General features: G+C 38.8%; 1 protein-coding gene across 3 annotated transcripts in view; it reads left to right on the top strand.

Annotated features, from left to right (window-relative positions):
- LOC114146535 (ephrin type-A receptor 3-like) overlaps positions 1 to 19,665 on the top strand; it is a 102,752-nt gene that overhangs the window by 17,435 nt on the left and 65,652 nt on the right. For all 3 annotated transcript variants that reach the window (XM_028020689.1, XM_028020688.1, XM_028020687.1), the window contains 4 exons: positions 2,723 to 2,787; positions 11,233 to 11,433; positions 12,517 to 12,624; positions 14,334 to 14,685. In XM_028020689.1, the coding sequence (XP_027876490.1) occupies positions 2,723 to 2,787; positions 11,233 to 11,433; positions 12,517 to 12,624; positions 14,334 to 14,685 (726 nt within the window). The remainder of the gene's footprint in view (positions 1 to 2,722; positions 2,788 to 11,232; positions 11,434 to 12,516; positions 12,625 to 14,333; positions 14,686 to 19,665) is intronic.

Here is a 19,665-nt window from a genome sequence, read left to right as displayed (position 1 = left end):
ACATCTAAAAGTTGCAGGAGACCGGCCCTCGAGGACCAGGATTGCCCACCCCTGCTCTAGTTCATGTAAGTAGACTCGACACATTTAGTCTACAACAATTTTTTTAATGTAATGTGATACATCAGATCCTGTTTTACATCAGAACAACAAGATGCACTTTGGCTGCAATGAGGAAAACTAGAATATATTATAAATCAGTTGAAGTAAATGTAAATAAAAAAAAGTTAGTGTTAAACTACCTAGTGTTAACATTCTTTGTTTCAAGAATGTTGTAATCTGTGAAAGCATTAAAACAGCATTATCACACCACACTGACAAGCCTGTATCTCTTTTCTGTCAATCCCTGATAGATGATTATACTGGGGAGTATGTAGCTCACCACTCGCTTAAAATCATATATGATTACACTATTATGTCCTGTTTCAGCATGGGACTCAAAAGCCCCGAAACCCTAGGAAAACACTCTAAAGAGTCTTTAGCTGCTCTAAATACACGCGCAGGCTGGAGGTCTACTCTGACCTTTCGCCGCACAGCACCTCTCCTCTGCTCTGTCGGTCTCATCCCTCTCATTTAATCTATCAGCTCAGCTCCGCTGGGCAACGTCTCTGTCTGCTTCATTATACAATGCGTAAGATTATATTGCTTGCCTGCGATTTGCGAGCGCACACAGACACAAGCAGAAAGACCAGGTGAACTATCGCACGCACAAAATTCACATACGCCAACATCTCCACTGCATGGCAGCCCACCCTGCTGTCATGGGGTGTTGGGTTGGAAAAAAAAGCTGTCTGATGAACAGCATGAAAACCAGAAGCAGAGAGAGACAGAAAGTAGTAAAAAAAAAAAAAAAGCAAGTTAGTTACATACATCAGCAGTACAAGCCCTTTTAATTCTCCAAGAGCACTTAGTCACATTTGCAAAAGTGTAATGCATTTAGATTATTGCTTCTCATAAAAAAACATTTTACTTTTAAATGTTTACTACTTTAAACTGTGCTAAATCTTTGCTCACGAATTTGATCAGTGTTCTGGGGACTGAAGGTATTAACCTTAAGATTTTTAATAGAGAACATATAAGCTGGCAGAAAACACGTTGTGTTTGACAGAGAAAAACTGAAGGTAGAGACGCGGCGGTCTCTGCAGATGGATGCTGATTAAATATTGATGGTCAGAGGTGCTGATTAAGACCTGAGTGAGTTAGTCCTGAATAAATCCCCTCACTTAAACAGGTAATAACTAGTTGCATGTACTGGCCTTGAACTTTCCTCGACAATTTGTCTATATTTTTATTGCGCCTCCTGCGGGTCTTTGTGGTGCTTTGTTGACTCATTTTTTTCACCTAATACACTGTGCATTCATTACTCTATTGAGCCTAGTTGCAGAGGATTTAACTGTGTTCAAAATAAATTTTAGATGAAAAAAGTTTCTACGTGAGTTAAATGATTTACTTTGCCTTGAAAAACAATTTTGTTAATATGAGTTAATAAAAAATGCAGAGTTCACAGGAATAAATCTTTATTTTAAAACTTTATTTGTGCTTGGTCTTGCTGCTTATGAGTTTCATTTTTTCTATGTCTAAAGTGAGAAATATGGAATAAAAGGAGTACAAGGTAGCTTAGGGCTTTATCAATACATAACGCAATGGAAACTTGTGGTAGGACTCCAGCTCCTTAAGAAACCTTGCTGCAAGGGTGAATAGATGCAGCAGAAAATCTCACTTTCATACACAAAATCATGTCAGATTTTACATGTGAAGGTTTCACTTCTCACTGAAATGTTATTCCAAAGCCACCATATGTAATAATAGCTAAACTACTGTAGTTAAGCTGTAACAAGATCTACTTTCGCCCCAAAAGTCACATCATATTAATGTTACACTTGTAGAAGTTAAGAGTGAAGCCAATAGACTGATGATCAAAAAGCAGTCATCTGCTCTCTCCTTCATTTGACTTGCTGAAAAATGAAAACAGTCACAGCTGCTCCTAATTATCTTACCTGCAAGAAGAAGGAACTTTTGGAGTCAGTGTATATTGATTTGATAGGATACTTGGCAGACATTATGTGCTGACAAAGGGAAAATAAAAAGTAATGTCTGTGGCAATTAGTGCAGTTTTTTTTTTTTTTACGTACTAAACTTTATGCTCACAAACGACTGCTGGACTAATTTGGATGCTAGCTCTGGTGGAGTTGGCCTTCATAGGGTTTCTCACCCTCTTGGAGCTACTAATTTGAGTATTTTCATATCCATAGGGATCATCAATACATGGTAGTAATTTTGTAGAAATCCAAAGACTCTCAGAAAATGCATTTTAAAATAATTAATATGCTTTGAAAATTAATTGAAAGTCAATTTGTGATTTATGTTTTACACTTTGAAGATTTGCATCTTTTCTGGCTCTAAGATATAACATTACCTTTTTAAGTGAAAAACTGTGTTTTGTTTTTGTGATGCTTTGTCCTAGACTATATTTGTTTCCCATTACATCTTTATTTTGAAGTTAAAATTACAAACCAAACCTGGTAGTGATTCCAGTGTTAAAACACTCAAAAGCAACACATGACACATTGCATGACTCATGAAAACATTTTGAGAGCATTTAGGTGGTTGTTTTTAGTTGAACATAATGTTTGAAAGAAACTCAAAATATCTACGGTACTTGTTTTTTTCTTGAACATTAACGGCTAATGTTTTTGCTTCTTTTCCCCCTCTTCTGTTGTTGCAGTTACTTTATTAGACTCCATGTCGGCACTGGCTGACCTCGGCTGGGAGGCTTACCCTAATGAAGGGGTGAGTATCTGCTCTACACACACACACCGCTGCAAGCCCACATGCACGCACACAGACAAACTATTTTTATGCTGGAGCTGCCACCAAAAGTATGAGTGATTAAATCAAGCAGGTTGTGCTCTCCTTCTTGGGAAACAGGCATGACATTAACAGTTCAACTGGGGAGTATTTCAAAAAGCAAAGGGATCTTAGGCACCTGATGCTAAATTTGAGTGGTGGGGGGAATTTACGGATTATTTCTGCTGTGCTGAAAACACGTTCGCATTGAAGCATCAATTACTGGTGGTGCTGTAACTTTTGGGGTGAGTTGAAGGGACCACTGTAAGGGTGTAAGTATTCTTACGTAAGAAAAGATGGTGTGTACAGATTTCTGGTGCTCAAGTGCAACATGCAGGGGGAAGAGTGGTGGGGATTGTTGCATAACTGGCCTTTTTCAGGTACAGGAACCAGGGGAGCCTACAGCGCAGTCACCGTGATTCAGAAAATGACAAGAAGAGGAGAGGGAAAAGAGTAAGAACGCAGCGGGGAAAGCATAAGGGCACATTCAATAGCCTGAGATCTGTTTGTCACTGTAGCTTGCTGATTGGCTCAGAATTAATTCTATTTCCTCTCATCCTTCGCTTCCCCATTCAGCATTGGTGTGTTAAATTGCAGGATGCCACATGCGGTTTCATGGTTTTGTGCAGCTGAGAAACAACTAAAGTGAGCAAAGCCAAGCAATGTTGTTTTCCCAAGCAATCAAGTGTGTAAAGTTCTCCTAAGTGGAATGCTCCATTTGTTGGGTCATATTGTGGATGTTGGTGTGTGCATTCGTTCAGAGTCTCTATTGAAGCTGATTGGGACTCTGCTTCGATAGGGATAAGCGGTTCAGTTCAGTTTAGAATATGTATTGGATTCAGGTGAGTGTGGACTGACAGTTTCCAAACAACTCTGAAAAATGAACTAACCGACTTAATTCTGAGTATGTTTTCAACATTAGGGTCAATTTCTTCTTTAGAAACGCAATTTTCAGTGAGGAAATGTTTTCCCTAAAACAAATTCTGAAAAGTAAAATTTATGTTTAAATTTACCACTAACAAAAATACTTCAACACAAACAATTGAAGTGGTCGAGGCTTTTTCAGTGCCCTTTTGTCCAAGTTATCTTAAACAGTTTGACAAGCCGTTTTTCGTGCACTCTAGGCACAAACAAGGACAACATTTCTTCCCTCAGATTCTGGGTTACAGTTTTTAGTACTCACTTTCTGAAGCTGATTCACAACAGCTGATTTGTACAGTCAAATTCACATGCTGACAGCATCTACATAGCTACTTACATGACAAGCTTCACTTTGATTAGAACTGCTGTGGTGTTTGACTTTATTAAAATACCTTTGTCAAAGTATCTTCTTATTTTACCTTCTGTTTAAACATTTTTACATGATGGATTCTGATAAACTTAGTTTTTAAAGCTTACACCTGATTTCCCAAAAATAAAGCTGCCATGAAAAGCAGGACCCAACTGAAGAGAGGACACATGTTTGAAAAAAAAAAAAAGCAACACTTTAAAAGAATCAAGTCAAGAGAAACACACACAAAGGCCACAGGGATCAGAAACCACGATGGAGGCAACAAGATGAGCTGACCAGCTGAGGGATATTTAAACTGGAGAGTTGATTACTGGACAAGGAGCAGGTAGTTGATTAGAATCTGGGTGCAGCTGTGAGGGAAAGCGAGTAACTGAAGTTGAACCAAAGAAACCAGCCGAATCTAAATACCAAAATAAAGCAAAAGGCAACATTAGATTTCCAAATATAATGACAAAACTGACAGATAACTTATTAAAGCTATGTTCAGACGACTGGGAAACCTAGGATATCTTTCATTTATCCAAGACTATTATTTTCTCCCAAACATCCCCCTGAAGAATCCATCTGAGGTGTTGCATCTCTGTGCCAAACACTGCAATTGAGCCATTTAGACATCAGAATACTTTGTAGAACAGACCTCAAGTGTGTCAGGGACCATTTATGAAGATTTTAATAGTTAACCAGGTTATGGGAACATCTGCACACATTCCTGCTGTCTTGCAGTCTGGTCTGCTGTGCTAAAAGGATTCCTGTGTCTGTTATCGTTTGCTGTTTTGTGCCTTTATGGGTGCATGCACGCCTTTGTCCACTTTAATCCCATAGAGATTAGCCATTAACATCTTCCCCGAGTGGGAAAAAAAACAGCGAAACAAAACGGATATGTATTGGCTACAGGGTTTGTAAGTTATGAGTCTAGTTGCAGAAATCCATCTTGTATCCTCAACATTCACCCTAAAACAATCATTTTGGCACAAATAAGGCAACTCTTTGAAGCCAAGAAGATGATGAGAGGGAACTGCAGTACTTGTAGGTCTTGTAAATTTACTTTACTCCTAAATTGACAGGCCTTGGCAAAGAGAAAACCATATTTCTTGCTTAAAGTATTCTTCAAGCTATGTAGGGGATACGACAAGCATGTGGAAAAAGATTTTCTTTTTAGATTGATTTTTACTGAATGTGTTTTTATTATGATAATGTATATTAGTACTGTCTGTAAACAGTGTGAGTTGCAGTTCATTTTTTTTATGTACAGACTTGCAAGACTTGCTAAGCCCAGCACACATTATGCAGCTTAAAAAATTGTACATTACTTGACTCACATCAACCTGTACGAGGTCAACTTTATAGTTACTCTGCATAATAGAAGAAAGACTGCATGACCTGTTGCTCACAACCAGAGAGGTTTCACAACCAGACAATTTCATGGCAGACGATTTCGAACACAGCTTTAGAGACCAGAGTAGAGGCCATAGCTACAGTGGAATTGATTCAAATGGTAATTTGTTAGAATGGCCCAGTCAAAGTACATACTTAAATTCAATTTATATTCAATTTAAAACAGCTACATTTGGGAAAGTTGCTGTTCTCAAAAGATACCAGTCCAGTTTGACAAAGGTTGGGCTTGCACTGTTTTCAGACTTTTCTTAGTATAACTTAAAAGCCATATACTGTAGCTTTTTCACTTTATTTTTATGCACTACTTTCCTATGGTCTATCACATGGAGTCCCCAACAAAAAATACACACTGAAATTAGTTGTTGTAGCGTGACTTAATGTGAAATAGTTCAAAAAGTTTGAAAACTTCCGCAAGGTACCGTAAGTGCAAATAAATGGCTTCCAGGTTTGCTTACGGAGAGAGCGATTCAAAATGATAGAAGAGATGCCAGGTTTGTGAGAAGCTTCTGTGTTTCATATCAGAGGATTATCTAGTTGACCTTTGAACCATAATCCTGAGGATTATTCCCAGTGAGAGCCAATTCCCACTAATATGTGACCAGTGTCTACCTGAATTAGCCCAAAAGGACACTTGACCCTCACAGGTCATCGTTAATCCAGGTCGCGTAGGGCCGGATATGGCCGAGACTAAGCAGAGCGACCCACTTCTGTCACCGTTTGGCGGGGGTTGTTCCTCTCGAGAGACATAAAACAGAGACGTCCTAATGATGTTTGAAAAGAGGAGCCCCCACAGCCTCTCAACTCCCCAAGAGCCTTTTTTTTTTCCTTCCCAGGCTCTATGTCTGTTTTTCCCAAACTCCTCATTCTGTTAAGCCAAGGCTTGTAGGCCAATTATGTCCTCGTAGGTGTAGCCATCAGATGGTTGAAGAAGAACAGATATTAGTTTAAGCTGGTGAATGGTTGAACTTCAACCCCAATCTGACATCTTTGCTTCACTTCAAAGCAATCAGATGAGCTTCAGGCGGATGGACCAAGCAGACGTTTTTTAAAAAAATCATTCTCAACTTTAATTGACTTTTGAACAAAATGAACACTGAATGATCTGAAGATTGCATGTACGGTATACGTTTGTGGACATGGGACGTGAAGAACAAAAGGAGAGTTAACTCCCCACACTTTTCCCAGTTGTACTTTCAGCTTTTAGGCCAGGGGTGGGGAACTCCAGGCCTCCAGGGCCGGTCTCCTGCAACTTTTAGATGTATCTCCACTTCAACACTCCTGAGTCAAATAATGAGGTTCTTAACAGGACTCTGGAAAACTTGACTGCACTTTTGAGGTGATTCAGCTGTTGGATTCAAGTGTGTTGGACCAGGGAGATATGTAAGAGTTGCAGGACACCGGCTCTCGAGGACCAGGATTGCACACCCCTGTTTTAGGCTTTTGTATCAGTGGCCGATATTGGTGGCAACAAAGCTGCTCCACACACACCTGTCCTTCACACCAGAAAAAAAGTGATGATGAACAGACTCTCCAACTAGGGAAATAAGTCGCTCACCAGGAAATGGAAGTAATCCAGCCACTCCAAACTCTGCTTACAAAGAAATAAACAAAGACATTATTATAAAGCCCTCTTTATCCCTCAATGACTATTCCCATAAATGCTTTAATCACCAATCCCTTGGGGCTCAGCTCTTTGCGTTTGTGTGGGTGGATGTGTGTGACCGTCCTGTGATGTCCGACTGCTCTCAGCTCCGCACAGATGGGTCTATTTAGCTGCCAGGCGCCTGTAATTTACCAACACTTATTTCCCCCTCCCCTCCGTCAATCCCTTTTTCTTCCTATTTTTTGTGTTGCATTCTTTTAATTGAATGGAGTGTTGCGTGTCACAATGGCTATCAAAGTTGTTCGTGCAGAGTGGTTCAGGCTTTATAATTTGTGTTTTCTTTAAATATTTAAGTTGCTGCTTGACTTTGGTGTCTGTCTTTTACTTCTTCTTCTTTAGACTGTTGGGTTTCTGGTGGGAAGCAGTTGGATCAAGAAGGAGCCGGTTTTGTTTGAGCTCCAACTCATACGCAGTGGATTAAAAGCATCTGAATGTTTTGAGCTCGAAATGTGTGTGTGGTTGTGTTTTAGTGCTAAGGACTCAGAAGGAAAATGCATCAAATTTTTGATGTGATGGTGAGCACTCACATCAGATTAACTTCAGACATTTAATCTCAGCTCAGACTCTGGTCGTCGGATGGTTGCTTTGAAGCAGCCTTGCTGTTTTATTCACTTTAGACTGAGATTGTCTTTATTATAAGAATTTTTGATTTGTTTTATCTAACATTGAACTTGTCCAGTCTGACCCTCGTCTCCCATTTCCTGTTGTTACAACGAACTCCGAATTTTGATTGCACCCGTTTTTTTTATTGGAAGAAATAGCAGAGGTTTTCTAACAGGTTGAAAGCAGCCAATATCCTACCTGTCAGAGATTAACTTTCATATCATTTCCATTCTCTATAAGTCCATATTAATTGTACCCAGAGGTTAAAGCTCCCTTCTTTGTCAGGTTCATCTGAAAAGGGTGAAGAACAATGTGGACTTATGCTGCCTTAAAACAAATGAGTTTTCAAATGTTTTAGAAACTTTGAAACCAACACAGCATTTCCTTATGCTTCCTTTCGCTTAAAAATATATATTTTCATGGATTTCATATACTATGCGATTAGTTAGTTAACTTGCAGCAAGTATTAGTGTGCATTTTTAAAGGCAATAACTAAATAATCCAAAACATATAAAAATTAGACAATATAACAGCTGTTGAGAAATTAAAATTTTGAACAAAGAAATTACTTTTATTCCTAAGTTTATTAGCATGGATGCTAGCCTTTTGTACAAACAAGTAGGTGTTTGTAGGTGTGAGTGGAAGACCTCAAACACCTACTTGCACAATCACAAAGTTCACCCCATTCATCCTCCTGCTACATTATTAAAAAAACGGTTGTAAACTCCAAAATGTTCAATTTGACTGACCTAAAAACTATTTGTATTGTTACCGTGTTAGCTTTTTGTTTTTATCTCTTTAGAGTTAGTCATCAAAAGTACATTGTAGTTTTTTCATATTTTGGCTTTGTAAGTAGCCAGTTCCTCTTCTCCTTCCTCCGCCTTCGTCTCCTGATTGTGGGGACTTTTATTCGGATCCATTGGAGTACACATAGTATAAAAAAGACACAGAACAAAGGCAATAATCTAATGTCTTGGGATTCTGCTCAATTTTCTATTGGTTGGGAGAGAGATTGATTTGTGTATACTTAAGCTCCTGCAGGTGCATGCATATGTGCATGCGCATAATAGATTTAAGAGATTTGCCAGCTGTAGGTGGAAGTGTGCCCATCGCTTTGGAGGTCAAAGCCTCAGTCTTATGACAATGACAGGAGCTCAGAACAAAGATGGTGGTCCTCTCTCTTTTCTCCACCGCAGACCAGAACTCGTCCAGATGGTGTCCGAGAGGTTCTGTGTGTGCAGAAGAAAATTCATTTATCCTGCACTTGTATGGATCGTATAGCTAAAGTCACTGAAACCACATTGGTTTATTTTCTCTTTTCTCTTCTTTATGGAGCAGAAATGTTCTCTTTGTGTGTGTGCGGATAGAAATGTTTTTCTGTTCATGCAAGAAGTGTTCTCAATTACAGCCTTAGTCAGAAGTGGAAACAGATGGTAGCAGATGACAGGAGACAAAGTAGCTCTGTCCTACCTACCTCTTCGCCTCTCTCTCCCTTCTTCTCCAGGTTTCTCTCATTGTGTCTCAGTCGTTCAACTGCTTCTGCTTCTAAAGTTCTTAATCAGCGTTCTAGAAAGACGCGCCTTCTAGAAAAACTCGCTAGGTCTGAGCGAATGTGGAGCATGGTCATAACATTCCTTCAGCTATCCTGACTCAGATAATCGCACATATTCAGGCAGACATGAAAACAGAACATACGGCCTGAGTGTTGGTTTACTCTAAACCACAGTTCAAGGAGCTTGGGCCAAGTTTTCCCTGCAGCAGCGACTGAATTACATTGTCTCTGTGTATTGAGCAATGATAAACAAGATTACAGCTGAGTAGTGCTGTTGTCAGGCGAGTTGTGAGTGGCTGAATGTACGTCTGCTGGGCTTCAGCTGCATCGACTTTGATTAGAGATTTATATTTTAGTTAAAGAGATTTCACTTCAGCACATATTTTTCTCTGCATCGCTCCCATTTGTGCTCTTCCTCTCTCCGTCCCCTCATCACTTGCACATTTGCTGAGTCTTCCAAACCACCTTTCATCATACTTTTCCTTCTTATTTTCAATCCTCACTTTTTTGTCCCTCATTTTTAATATTTTAATTCCCCTCTCAGGAAACTGGGATGTCATCAAAAAGTAAATTTATTGATTTTAATTAAAGTGAAACTTATGTAATTACTTATTGTATGTCGTGATACTTTTAAGCATTTGTTTCTTTATTTATTTTTTTTTATCAAAATAGCATACAGCTGATTAAAGCTCAAAATCCAATCTCTCTGAAAGGTTGTAAATTAAATGAAAATTTTTATATAGTTTTATTATAGAAATGTTAACCTGCTCTGCACTGTTTGTTCTATTTTAGTTCAGTTAATACAGTGCTAAGTCATGTTAGAAGAAGAAATTATCATCTTTATAAACCTTAAAAAATGTACAGGTTTATATTTGTTTCAATTTTAAACCAACGTGGCTAAATGGATTTTGCTTCACAAGGCTATACTTACTCCTGTTGCTAGTTTACCTTTTTTCCCCAATTTTTTTTTCACTCAACTTTCTATTCAGGTGCTTGCAGGTTTTCTGTGAGTAGTCCGATTTTTTCGCAGCCACTTGACTTGATACCAGCAAATAATATGCCAAACAATATCATCATCAACCCTGGAAACATCACTCCTCAAACATCTGGGACTCTGTGCCTCTCCTGTTCCTCCGGACTCTGGAACCAAATCAAACGTTCAAGCAAGACATTTCAGACATTGTAATATTTTCACTAGTAGATGACTTCAAACATTGCAACAGTTGTAGCCCAGTCTGTATGGCGACTTTCAAGCACTGAGGCCAGCTGCAGTTTGGACCTGGTGAATCACCAAAACTTTTAAATGCGTTTGGCTTCACAACCCTTTCAAGGCTCTGATTACCCCTACTGCATGTTTGTTTCTCACTTTTTCCTTCCACTTAACCTTTCATTAATATGCACTCTGTGAATAACCAGCTTTTTCAGCAATAACTTTTTATGTCTTGTGCTCCTTGTGGAAGGTGTGATTGACTGTCTGTTGGACAACTGTCAAGTCGGCAGTGTTTTTCATGATAGTCTAAGCCAAAACTAGGACATAAAATAACATTTCTGTATTAAATAAATGTTTTCATTTGTTCTTAGGTTACTTGCAAGAAACCCAGATTTCCCAAAAAACTGAATTTTGGGTTTTAATTAACTGTAAGCCTCGGTCATCAAAATTAACAACGTATCACTCAGAGAGTAATGTATCAATTGTACATATAATGTAAGTTTCACCTATTGAATATAGTTGTTAAAAGAAAATGTTTTTAATGGATATTGTGGTGTATTTAGAAACACCTGTACATACAAAGCAATAATCTCATAGTGTCCTAAAACCTTAAGCCAGCTTTGAAATGTAATTGAAAGAGTAAGATAACACATCCCTCTCTTTATCATTCTCAGTGGGAGGAGATCAGTGTGATGGATGAGAGGAACACCCCGATGAGGACTTACCAGGTGTGCAGTGTAATGGAGGCCAATCAAAACAACTGGCTGCGGACGCGGCACATCAGCCGGGAGGGAGCGCAGCGAGTCTACATCGAAATCAAATTCACCCTGAGAGACTGCAACAGCCTGCCTGGGGTTTCTGGCACCTGTAAAGAGGTCTGGATCATTTTGCAGACAGGCAATAAAAGGGATACTATTCGAGCTTGAGATATAAGAAACGTCTGTGTCCTGATCTTCTCTTTTTGTTGCTTTTTGTTCCCCCTGAACACATGGAAATTGTCCAGCAATGCTGCTGCTGTTTTGTGACTGCTCGCTGTGAAGACCGTTTGAACAAACACAGCTTTTTTTGTCTTTTATAAAGGCAGAATCAATATCACAGTCAGATTTGAAACAAAGTTATATAACATTTGTAAATCTGCCTCTTTGGGCTACTTGAATCAGAGGGGGTTTTTTGGGGGGGGAGGGGTTTCATAGTAATCTGACTTACTTTTGACATTTTAAATATGGGGAAACATTCTATATTTATGATTGAAACATTTATAAATTGGGAATAAATAATCCCTAAGCACATGCAGTGGAAGTTTCAGAGACAAAAGATTAGTGTTTTTATGATGGGAACTGAATGGAGTCCCTCAACGGTAAATAAACATTTAATTAATTATGCTGGATAATTTTACAACATTTTGCATTCTTAATTTGTTCGTAGGCAGCACATTAACATATTTATTCATGTCAGGCTTATGGAGAGTTGACTTGAAATGTTTATAATTTAATTATCACTTGGATGAAATTAGTGCTTCTCTTGAGCGTAACACATTATGCTGCAGAGCAGCAAAAGAGCATTGTTTCATTTTGTCTGCCTTTTATCTTGAATAAGCACTAAAAACAAACACATACAAGCTGAAGTGCACTTTGACAGATATTGAATAGATGAAGAATTATGAGACAAGAAAAAAAATAAAGGATGAAACAAGATATTCCTAAAATTCTACATGTATTTGAATGTTTTTCTACAACTTTTTTTTTTCTTTTGTCCATGTGGTTACTGAGGTGAGAATTTGAAGTAACACACCCACACAGCTACATGTGCATTGCAGTGAAAACACTCCCAAACATTCAGACAACTGGCAGGAATTTTAACGAATGAACAAATACTAGTTTATCACTGGTTAAAGTTTAAAAGTCTGCCTGCTTGACATTTATCCAGCCTGAATATTGACAGAGGTTTTTGTTTTGCAGACTTTCAACATGTACTACTATGAGTCCAACAATGCCAACCTGTGGTTCATCAAGGAAAGCCAATATGTCAAGATTGACACTATCGCTGCAGATGAGAGCTTTACACAGGTATGGGCACACAATGACCTACCTGGAATGAAATAGCTCATGTCCTGCATTTATGAATCAGTTCTAGTGTTATGGTCAACAAACTATAATTTTAACACTTCTGTTACAAAAGTTGGTCATCTTATTACTGATATCCCAGATAATACTTCTCATATTCAATGTAATGCAAACAAATATACGAGAGCCGTTATGCCCAGCAACATAAACATCTACAACGATTCTTACTTTTAAACTGAACAGATTTTTTAAAATTATATTTGCAAATTTGACGATATATTTCATAAAAGGGAATGGTTGCATAATGAAACTTGATAAGATAGGCTTTTGAACAATAAACATTTCTTGAGTAATAAATAAAATTGAACTTTAAACTTGGGTATCCTGCTCTATTTAGCTGGGAAATTATTAGTACTCGGTAGAGATGAGCTGTTTTTTGTTGAGGTGTCATCTGACAACTCCTGTTTTGGCAACTGAAGTTAGTATGATTTCATCAATTAATTGAAAATTCACAGATCAAGACATTTTGTAGACAGTTTCAAGGTACTAACTTTGTTGACTTCCAACTTCCTTATACTCATCCTTAAAAACTACATATCTTACATAACTTGAAACATTTCCATTTTACAAAATGTTTCAAGTAAAATAAAAGACTGCTTGCTGCTTTATTACATTATCCTCAAATTATTTGACAGAGCAATTCATCAAAATAAGAACCCAGCTAAAATGAATTACATTATATTACTCCTTTACAAGACAATGCGAAGCTCTTTTTTGCACCTCAATATCTAGAAGGGTGCAAAACTACAATTTGTTACATTTTTTGATGACAAACCACTTCAACAAAAATCTGTCTCCTTCTTAACATTTGTGTGAAAAAAAAATTACTCTTTTTGCTTTCATGGGTTAGTTTATTATTAATCTTTTGTCATGACTGATTACTTATTTATTTGGGACTGAAGGTAACAGTTCACTGAATATATGCAGGAAAGAATTAAATATTACATATTTCAGAATTAAAACAAAAATGATTTAAAGTTTGATATTTTAATATATATTTTGTTTCTTACTTTAGTATTTAAAATGATTAATAGGATTAGTGGCATCAGCGTTGCTCCCTGCAAGCAGCAGCCTCACCTTAATTGTGAAATTTCCAAGACTGCCAACATTTCCGTATCGAGCATCACCCATGGTAGAATTTGTCTCAAAAGGATAAGACGGTGCATATTTGCTGCAATATTTTCAGCTTCATTTTATTTGCTGGAGATCATTCTTGTTTAAAGTAGCTGCCTGAATGAACTGGAAATACACTTTCCCTTTAAATTCTTATATGTTTCGATTTTTAAACACCTCAATAATACAGAAAAAAGCTGAACACAACTTTTCTCAGGTAAAACGCCTACACCTAGGAGTGTGGATTTTACATAGCCTGTTAGAGTCATAACTGATGGTAAAAAAAAAATTAATAAGATTTTTTAGCTTGCAAACCTCCAGTCACTGATCGCAGCCAGGAAAGTCACCAATTTTCAGTCACCAGTTGATTTTGTGGTGCATCAGTGAAGGTAAATGTTGCAAATGCTGATCATAAATGGAAAAACAGTCAACTTTGTTAAGTAGCCAGTTGATTGTTGCTTGTTTATCTAGGTGTGGCTATGCACTAACCTCAGATGTCTTTCAAAGAAACTAACAGAAAATGCATTGTTCATTCACAGGTGGACGTTGGTGACCGTGTCTTGAAGCTGAACACAGAAGTGCGAGACATCAGCAACTTGAGTAAAAAGGGTTTCTACCTGGCCTTCCAAGACCTGGGTGCTTGTATCGCTTTGGTCTCAGTCAGGGTCTTCTACAAGAAGTGTCCTCTGACTGTGCGCAACTTGGCCCAGTTCCCCGACACAATAACAGGAGGAGAAACGGCGCTGGTGGAGGTCCATGGAGTTTGTGTAAATGCCTCTGAGGAGTTTGAGCCGCCCAAGATGTACTGCAGCGCAGACGGAGGCTGGCTGGTCCCCATAGGGAGATGCGTGTGCAAACCAGGCTTTGAGGAGAACAAGGACATCTGCCAACGTGAGTCGGGTGGGGACGACAAGGCTTGAGCGGAATGGAAATAGATGACATATATTTGTGTCTCAGAAAAAAAGTGACATAAATTAAACAATGCAGACACAACAGATATGTTTCATTGCTGGAAAGTCACATCTTTTGTCAAAGTAAGTTTGCCGTTTATGCTCTCTGTGGTGGTTTAAGCAAAGGAATCCTTATAAACATGTCAAGGTGTCACCAAGTCAGTCAAAGTTAAGGAAATATTTAAGAGTAGATCCACCAATTAGATTTGTGGGCGAATTCTGATCTCAAGAGTTTTGAAGAGCAAATAAAGTTTTTAGCTTATTGCAGTTTTTCCTTAAGAACTATAATACACAAACATATAACAACAGTATTGAACTCTTCCTATCATCCTTTACAGGAGCATTTTATGCCTTTTAAAGGAAGATAAAATGGTAACTGATTAGCGTGGCTAGCAAATCAATGATTACATGTATCAAGGATTAATAGTGTGTGTTGCATGGAGAGAATGTAGATTCTTTTCAAAAGGTTGCCAACATTTATAAATCCAACATGTTTCATAACAGACAAAAGTTAAAGTCCGAAAGGGGGAGAAAAAAAACCCTCTGCCTTCTAAGTTAAACAATTAACCCAGAATGAAGAGGATGATACTTTGTGTGTCATCACTCCTAACAAAGCACAGACAGCAAATAGAGAGGAACAGGTAGGAATTTCTTTAAAGCATAAAGTATTTTTTGTGTGTTGTTTATCAAAGGGGAATATCTAATGTTCATGGAGAAAAGTCGTGTGTCTGCTTGTGTGTTTTGGCATTTCTCACCCTGTAAGGCCCAGTTTTTGCAATAGTTGCTTATGTTGTGACAACCCAGTGCTCGTTGGGGGGCGCACAGCCTGGGCTCCATAAGATGAAGTGCTGCTTTAGGGTTAGGGGTTGGGTTTAGGACTACAGTGTGAACTGAGTTTAGGGTTCGACATGTTCTGTTGATGGTTAGGTTTAGAGTAAGGGTCAGGGTTAGGTTACAGACATGAATGAAAAGTGAATGGAAATCAATGCCGAGTCCTTGTAAATATAAAAAGACACATGTGTGCATGTGTGTGTGTGTGAGAGAGAGAGAGAGAATAAGGCAGTGTTCATTGATGTGTGCTGTGGAGGGAAAAGTGGAGGAAGATTATTGAGTTGTAAAACTCTCTCAAATGGTGTGTGTGGTGCATGAGTGCGAGCTAGCATGTGTGTGTGTGCATGCAAGCATACTGTGCATGCATGCATTTTGAATTATGCTCATGCTGTCACCTATCCCCAAGGACTCACTTCCTTGGGAAAATTGGAGCACAGATATTCATCTCAACAAAGTAGAAATGGGTGCACACGATGCAATTTCACTTGTTTTGGAGAAACAGCCGCCAAGACACTCAGAAACTTGGCAGTTGGTCCTTAGAGACAAGTGAATAAGAACAAAATGTGCTCTGCAGTTTGCAGACTGGTAATGCGCACAGATCGTGGCAGAATGCTGGCTGCATCTCAATCATGAGGCACAGACTGCTGAGTTGTCTTGCCTGTCCTGCCTGTCTGTCTGCTGTGGTTATATCAGGTGATCTCCCTGACAGCTTTTCAAATGATTTCACTCTCCTCACTGTGAGGGTCTATGTCACTTTCTACATTTTGGGACCAAGATACAACTTTATGGTGTGAAACAGTTGACCTTCATGAATTCATCACTTGGGCCCTTTAGCGTTATCACTCCAAAGAGAATAGACCAGGATTTAACAAGCTTGCTTTTTAACCCAGTGGCAAATGACTAGTTTATATTTCTGTGCTTGATTGATTTGAAATGATATAGTCTTATTGACATTGAGGTCAGAGGTCAGAAAATATATGTGGCCCTTGTCTACTGAGTTACGGAAAGACTGACACATGGGCGTGAAGGTCCTTCGAGACAAGCAAAGTGCTCTTGTCCATCGTTATGAGTAAAGAGCTAAGCTAAAAAACAAAGCTCTCAATTTACTAGAAATATTATTTTCAAACTGTCACCAATGGTTGTAAAACGTGGAAAATCTGGATACAAGCAGCTGAAAAAGGGGGCCGAGCTAAGACTTGGAGATAAGATGAGAAATTCTGCCATCATTCTGTTGCTCTATTTCATCTGAAAATAGTAATTGATCCTATTTAGATGCCTCCTGGGCAAGTATTGAAATATATATCACTTATGGCCTGCAACACTCTGGGAAACCCTGCAATGAGTTGGATAATGTTGCTTGGGAATTCCAAATTCCTTACTTTGATGACCAAATGCCTTATCCCAGTGGTTCCCAAAGATTTTCTGGGCCCCCCTATGGATTACAACAAAATCCCCCCAACAAAAAGAAAACAAAATCTACTGGGCACACACATCGTTCAACCAGACATAAACCTATACACATATTTTGTTTTCAAACTCCGCTGAAGTTTATTTCACACTTCAGGTTGCAACAAAACAAACTATAAACCATCTTTACAGTGAAACCCTTTTGTGTAACTTTTTTTTTTCATCCATACTGCTTTCCGTGCCCCTCCTCCTGCAACGGCAATGCGCCCCTAATAGGGAACCACTGCCTTATCCTAAACTTAACACCTTACTTTGAGATCTTTGCATATAGATTATATATTGTTTGTTATTCTGTGAACCATCCTGAACTGGAAGAGTGGGCTTACCTTTCCACATGCACCCACCAAACATAATGTTGGGTGTGAACCAGAAGGGGTTTTGTATCGTGCCACCTTAGAGTGGATTTAGGCCTGAGAAAGGTGTTGGGATTTGGCTGCTGTGCACTGTTGAAGTATTTGTTTTTTATTTATTGGAGAACATTTCCATAGAACTGCAGTTTCACCACCACAAAGCAAAAGAATTTCGTACCCCGCATATGTCAGCAAATCAAATCCCATGGGTTTTTGCTGCTCATAAAATAATGCGACACAATTTCTTTTATCCTGAATAACAATGGTGCTTGTGCTGGGGTTTTTTTCAAACCATACAAATGTTTCTATTTTTGTGTTTTTTCCCCCCCTCTTTTTCTTGTCAAAACTCACTTAGCCAGCTAATGTAACTGCATCCATAATCAGCCGTCTTTTTACAAGAGGATTCATAAAAGACATAAGAGGGTGCAGAGCAGTAAGGCAGCTTGGTGCGTTGCGCTTTAATGTGTCCCTGTGAGAACGAAGCCTGCACTTCTAAAGAGCTCCTCTCAGCGCTCTGCACCGGCTCTGAACAAAAGGTTCCTGCCCCGACACAATCTGGAGGTCTACCATGGGGACGACACGCGCCACTAATGCATTCAAATGATCCTCTCTAGTTTGCTTTCACACAAAGGGGTGAGTGTGGGAGAGAGAAACACAGAAAGGCCTGGAGTTTCATTTGTATAATCAACGTGGAGGTGAGCAAGCCACTTAATGGAGGGCCCGAGTTTTCTCCCTCTTGTTCTTTTTTGTGGGTCCAGGTTTCCTTCCTCTATCACTTCCCTACTCCAATACTCAACATTGTCTTCAAATGTTCTTAGTGAATCTTGATCTCTTAGCATGCCTCTCATTCACACCCCGTCCCTTCCACTCTTTCCGTCTCTCCTTCTGTTTCTCTGTCTTGGTCTGAAGCACTAATGGAATCATTACTGGCCTTACTGTGTTAGACAAACACCAGACACCTCCTATTACGGCCCTTTTCCCCCCCAAATCTCCTGCTCTTTCCCCTTTCTGTCTGTTGCTTTCTGGCTATGCTCTGATGTCTGCTTCTATAATTAGACCATTTTCCACTTCTTGCTCTCTACCAGCCACCCATTTTGCTTCTCACTCATCTTCTCTGGCACTGTCTTCCTTTTTCACCTCACCATTCCTCTCTCTGTCCCTGTTCTCCTTCTTCAAGCATGCCTTATCTTCACCGCCTGCTCTCGTTAAACATTTATATATCATGGGTTCATCTTTCTCCTTTTGTCTTTTCCAACCCAATGTTTCATAATCCCTTTAAGGGAAGTGTGCATAAATGAGTGTGTGTTGATGGGATGAATGGTTGCATGGACAAAGATGAAAACCCCACAAACTGGCTCTTTCTTTGTCGTGTAAACAGATGAAGAATCATCAGACTGTGAAACGGGCTGCAGCAGAGTTTGTTGAAAGTGCTGTCCTAATTAAAGACTGCAGTAAAAATTGTCATTTTTATCATCATATAATAAAAAAAAATCACTGTTTAGGGCAATAATGGTTGTAAAGTGGTGTTTTTGTCACACTTGCATGGTTTTTATCAAAATGTTATCACTGGAAAGCAATAAATTATAAAGTAACTAGTCTGAACAGCTACAACATGCAATTTAAAAATGATGATTTCAAAATTGAGGAGAAAAAGCTATCCAAATAATCTGGAACTATATGCTACAAAGTAATTTCCCCTTACTCCTAATAATACTTGTGCCAACCATGTTGGCAACAATAGCTGTCAAGCATTTGCAAAAACTGTAAATGAATCTTTTACATCACTGTTGATTAATTTAGGTCCACTCCTCTTTGCAGAATTGTTTTAGTTCAGTCACACTGATGGGTTTTTCAAGCATCAATGTCCTGCCACAATATCACAATTGGATTAAATCCTATTGTCTTGTTAATGTTAGCCATTCAAAGATGGGCCTGTCAGTGACCTTTGAATCATTGTCTTGGTGCCTTACCCAAGTACGCTGGAGCGTAAGGTCACAAATAAATGACTTGATCTTATCTTTCAGGATTTCTGGTGGAGAGCAGTAGTCATGGTTCCACTCCAGATTGTCTATTTCCTTAAATAGAAAGGCACCCCGATGCAATCACAATGCCATCACCATGTTTGACTGTTAGCACGGTGTACTATTTCTAAAAACGCTGTCTTAGTTTGGCACCAAATATAACGTGTCTCACAAACCTCCTAGAAAGTTTCACTTTTCTCTCTGCAATGCAGATAATGTTTTCTAGAAAAACATGTTTTTTGGCTTACATTG

Source organism: Xiphophorus couchianus, chromosome 6, assembly GCF_001444195.1.
Source record: "Xiphophorus couchianus chromosome 6, X_couchianus-1.0, whole genome shotgun sequence".
NCBI classification, from domain to species: Eukaryota; Metazoa; Chordata; class Actinopteri; order Cyprinodontiformes; family Poeciliidae; genus Xiphophorus; species Xiphophorus couchianus.
The sequence above is the reverse complement of the archived record's forward strand: the minus strand, read 5'-3'. Positions and strand labels throughout refer to the sequence as shown.